The following is a 5,401-nucleotide window of genomic DNA, read 5'->3' as shown; positions in this document are numbered from 1 at the left end:
CCCACTTCTAGCTTCTCTGTTTCTCAGGAGGTAATATTCTCTGGGTGAGGGAGGGAGGGAGGGACAGATGATTTACCTGGCCATTATGGCTTCTGGAAGTTCAAGAAAGGGTGTTTCAAACCTTTAGACTGTGCGTGGGGTGGAGACCTCCAAGATAGCTGCTCTCTCAGCTTCAGCCTCTGTGCTGGTGTCTCCCGTAGTTCTGACAGACTCCTGTCCTGGGCTGAGAGGCCTGGGGCTGGATAATAGCCATAGCCAGTACTTCTGCCCTGGGACTGCTCTTGTTCCTGCATTTGGATCACCCAGAGCTCTCCAAGAATGGCAGTTCCTCTGCTGTTCCCAGTTGGTGTGGTCTGGTGCCATTCCACATGCACGGCCCGGAGGACTTGCGCCTCTCAGTCTACTAGTGGCTTCTAACTGTCTCAAATCTGCTTCAATTCACTTTTTTTAGACATATCTGACAATTTGTGAGAGAGCTCCAGTAGTTCCTTCCTTTTACAGAGCTATCTTGGCTGAGTGCTATATTATTTAAAGATTCCAAAAGCATCTCAGGCCAGGGATCTGCAAAATTCTAGGAAACCCTAAAATATTTGACCTACATTACGTATACTATATGAGAAGCCTTTTATAAACCTTAAAACATTATGTAAAATACAAGGTATTATTATTTACCATAAGGTCTAAACATTTTCTCCTCCCCAATAACCTCTGAAATTTTCAGACAATCGATTCAGATTCCAGGTCTAAGCAATGGAAGAGAAGTTTTGCCCAGCCATAGATCTCCTGGAGACAGGAACATGCCAGCCTTGAGTCTTTCTGCCTTTCTTGGAAGTCTCGGTAACTTCAGAATGATAAATCTGTAGTCCATGCCTTTTTCACTTGTGCCCAGGCAGAATCCTAGATCCTCCTCCAGGTTCAGATAGAGACTGTTGCTGTGTTTATTTCTGGTCTGACCCCATGATCCTATTCTGGTATCAGAGCAACAGCTGTACAGCATCTCTTCTCCCCTTCCCTTACTTTGCCCCCTCCATTACACGCTGCTTACCAAAGTCATTTGCTTTGATCTTGGGGTGGAAAATGACTCACTGTAGATTTTCCTTAGATTTCCTAACCACTTCAGGTCTGGTGATCATTTAAAGTCTTTGTTGAAGGGTTGGGGGAGAGATGGGCTACCCTGTTTCCTCTTACTTCTCCAGCTTGGCTGATCCTCCAATCCATTCCTCTTATTAAGGAAGAAATTCAGGCAGAAAGGTGAAGGGTCTCACTCACAGTAAAACAGATATTGAATGACCAGTATTGAACCACCCTCTGAATGAATGATGCCAGAGTCAGTATGTGTTCCAATATGCCAAAATCAGTTATAAGCATTATCAGAGGTAGAGCCTATATTACTTAATTAAAGGATTCATTGTATTTTGGAAGCATTGAATAAATGAATCCCTTATAACCCCTTAGTTTAAAGCTTTCTCTCCCTCCTCCTAAACCCTCTTTGATGACCTGAAAAGTTCATGCGGCAGGGGATCACATCTGGATTTGTGACACTATTGACTCTCACTGTTATTTGAGTATTTTATTGTCATTTAACTTTTTTGATATTTGTGGCTTGCCTTTCCCATGTCATTATCAGTTCTTTGAGGGCAGGAACTACAACACATACTTTTGTGTGTCTCCCATAGATTTTGATCCTCTTTTTCTGCAAATGAGAGGGACTCTGTATATTTGGTGATTAGAAAATTCCCTTTCTCTCTCTCTCTCTCTCATTGCTTTATTTTAATAATTACATAAGACAAAAACTGTCACTTTGTTTATAACCATTCCATACATTTGGAATAGTGGCATTCACTTCTGCTAAAGTTGTCAGGTGTAGTTTGTGGACTTATTTCAGATCACATTATTTTATATACATATACATACATATGTGTGTGTGTGTGTGTGTGTGTGTGTGTGTGTATGAGATAATTCATCTCTGAGGACCCATGTTTATGTCATAGTGTGAATTAGATTTTCTCCACTCCTAACCCTTTTTCATGTTTTCTTTTTGGTATAAACTACATCCTGTTTGCCAAAACAAGGAGGCTTTGCAACAGTAAACAGTCAGTATACTATACTGGAAAAGATGGAATACATTTTCAGCTGGGCATTAGGCTACTTTGGACGGCCATCTCCATTTTAATAGCTGGGTGAGGGTTGTAGACTTCAATCAGGAAGATCTCAGCCTTGAAAGCATCAATGGTTTCAACTTTTTGAAGAATTTTGAGCTTAGGGAAAGGTCTTGGTTCTTGCTGCAGCTGGATTTTCAGTGGCTCAACATGATTCAAGTACATACGAGCATTTCCCAGAGTGTGCACAAAATCACCTGGCTTCAGGCCCATGATATGAGCAATCACGTAGGTGAGCAGGGAGTAACAGGCAATGTTGAATGCCACCCCAAAGCCCATGTCTCCAGATCGCTGGTATAGCTGACAAGAAGGCTCACCATTGAGAAAACAGAAGTGGCATAGCAGCAGTGCCATCAGGAAAAGATCCGTGTTCATCTCTTTGTATTCTGCCCCAAAATGTCTCCACTGGAAGCCATACACTGGTCCCAAATCTCCTTCCCCCCTCATAATGAACACCTGCTTGTCCAAAAAGTCTTGAGATCCATTGGCATCCCAGATTTTCACTCGTTTGGCAGAGAACTCCTTAGCATTTGTGGAACCCTTATTAAACCACAGCAGTTCTTCCAGAACACCTTTCCAGAACACGCAAGAGAGAGAGGGCTTCTTTATCAATATTATTTCTTCTATAACAAATTTTTCATTCATGTCCTAAATTTGAAGTTTAAGGTCAATAGTCTATGAAGACCTTAACTCATTAGCAGTCATATAAAGCCACTTTTAAAGACATCTCTGTTCTTTCAGTAAGAAATGCAGCATTAGATTTCATCAGCAGACTTCATTCCTGGCACTGATTTTTTAAACAAAATATTCACAGATGATGTAAAGACCATATTAGAAAATATATTGCTTAGTGGAGAAGTTGTTACTGAGGGCAAAAGGGAAGATAGTTGACAAATTTCCCAGAAATATTAATAATTAAAGATCTCCTTAAATTATAGCAACCTTACAGCTAAACTCACATCTTTTTTTTAAAGTCATAATTATGGAACCAGTCTGAAGCATTTATTTGTTGGCTTTTTGGTAGCTTAAACATCACTGCTATGTCCTTTCATACAGTTTGCTATGTACTCATCACAATGACTTGGCATGTGGACATTTCTTCATTTGCATAAATAATGTTAAAACTACTCAGTGTAAACAATGTACTTCTTCCTTTGCAATGTAAAAATCAGAGCTGCATCCAAGATTGCTTTATAAATGGTTAATTAAAACACATTTTTAAAAAATTCTGCAGAATGGGATGTATTTTGTTAAAATTATCTTCATTGTTTTAATTTAAAATGAAAAGCATTTTTTTGGTAAATGGAGCAGGAATGAAAACTTTATATGAAGAATAAACATTATTAACCCCAGGAAACATTAATTTAGGTGCTCCCCAATGGATAGACATCTACTTTATTTATTATTCATTTTTTGCAACCACAAAATGGGGAGCTTTTTTTTTTTGAAATTGGTATTTATGAGAAACTTCTCTTTCTGTCTCCAGAAACTAACCAATGGCTCTGTGTCTCAAAGCTGGATCACCAGTACCCTTTATCTTTTGAAAGTCATATCTTTTGTATACCTTGTGGTCAGGAGACATGTTGGTTTGTCATTCTGACTCAGGAAGATGGGAACAAAGTTCCCACAGCACTCTCCAGCACATTATAAGCACATGGAAAAGGTTAAGTCTTGCTCTAGGGAGAAGATTAAAGCCCAGGCACATATAGTGCAATGTTCAACTCCTCTCCCACTCTCACCTAAGCCCAGCTCAACCATTTTATCCCTGCTTTCCCAAATATTGGACAGTCCAAATTTCTCTTGTTTTATATATTCCCAGTACTCAACAGAGCACTTGTAAGTGCTCAATAGATGCTTGATGATGATGAAGATTGTGATTATACAAAGGAGGTCCTATTGGAATGTTCCAGTCTAGCCAATACACCTGAAATGCTCTCTTTATATAATTTACAATAATCAACTATTGAAAAATTCTTTTCAGTGTGTCATGGTTTATAAAATTCTCTCCTTATAACAATTTTGGTAGTACAAATATCATTACCTTCATTTTAAAAGTGAGGAAATTGAGATGTGAGGAATTTAAACAACTTACCCTGGGCCACAAAGCTAATAAGTGCCAGAGCCAAGAGTCAAATCCCCTGATTTTTACAAATAATTAAACTGGGACTTAGAAGAAATTCAGGGTCTAGAGGGGCAGTCAAGCTAGTAGCTTGCTTTTTATACTAGCTGCCTCCTCAAATCTTGTGCAATAGTTTCCTTCTTTTCCCCAGTAAAAATAGAGTAATTTGGTTCAGAAAACAGACCCTCTTACATCACAAATCTCAGAGCCTTGGCTGCAGTTGACCCCACCCCACAATCCACCACAAATAGTGTCAAATCCCCATTTCATTTCCACTCTATCGTACCAAGTTTTGAGGAAGTTCGCTATAACTTCTGCACAGACATCAAATGATGGGAATCTTTCTAGTAAAATATTCAGGTCTCAACATCTGGCAGAAACTGTTATGAAGGAGCACATATTGAGTTATTAAACTGGCCTTGCTGAGTATGATCCTCGGAGCCACAAACCAAGTCTGAGAGCATAAAAATGCAGTTTACCAGTTTGGGGGGCTTTGGTGGTCAGCTTTTTGGAATGTCCTCAGCACACTCCCAAAGTTGAAGGCATCCTAGTTTATCTTCATATCTACTGTGTGATCAACACAGGAAAGGCAAAAAAATGTTTGTACTGCTGAACCACAAAGAAAATAAGACAATAAACTAGATATATTTACATGTACGTACATGTATTTGCAAATTCTTACTCATTAGCTTGACTTTTTTGTCAAATTTTCCCTTATATAGCAAAGCATATTCTCTGCTTCAAACTTAAGCAAAAATCTTCTGGAGGTATATAAAAGGACTTCTCTTTCAAACTTTTGCCCTGTATGTACCATGTGAATACTTTATTAACTGTTGACAGATTGGCTTATAGACTTGTGCCTGTGTTTTCATGTTGCAAACTTTATGTCTCCCAGAAATATATTTGCTAGCTTGAGGCACTTTGACATGTACACATCTCTTGCTGCTGGCAGTAATAAGCAGTGCCCAATGTAGGCGGGTAAAATGTGACATAAAAAAGTCCCAGGATGTGAAGAAGTTTTCCAGAGCAATCATCTCATTCCCCTCTCTCTCATCTTGATTAATAATTCAGATCTAAAGCAAGAGCAATTATTTGGCTCTAGTTGAAAAAAAAAACAATTAAG

The 5,401-nt window shown here is 39.0% G+C and overlaps 1 protein-coding gene across 1 annotated transcript; it reads right to left on the bottom strand.

Annotated features, from left to right (window-relative positions):
- Positions 1–2,129: 2,129 nt before the first annotated feature.
- On the bottom strand, positions 2,130–2,804 carry LOC118846034 (thymidylate synthase-like). The gene has a single exon (XM_036754185.1). The coding sequence runs from the start codon at positions 2,802–2,804 to the stop codon at positions 2,130–2,132; it is 675 nt and encodes a 224-aa protein (XP_036610080.1).
- Positions 2,805–5,401: the final 2,597 nt, after the last annotated feature.

The sequence above is a fragment of the Trichosurus vulpecula genome, chromosome 4 (assembly GCF_011100635.1).
Source record: "Trichosurus vulpecula isolate mTriVul1 chromosome 4, mTriVul1.pri, whole genome shotgun sequence".
Classification (NCBI taxonomy): Eukaryota; Metazoa; Chordata; class Mammalia; order Diprotodontia; family Phalangeridae; genus Trichosurus; species Trichosurus vulpecula.
Note: the sequence above shows the minus strand (reverse complement) of the source record. Positions and strands in the feature narration are given on the sequence as shown.

Coding starts and splice junctions, on each gene's coding strand:
- LOC118846034 (XM_036754185.1), bottom strand. CDS start 2,804: ATGAATGAAAAATTTGTTATAGAAGAAATAATATTGATAAAGAAGCCC.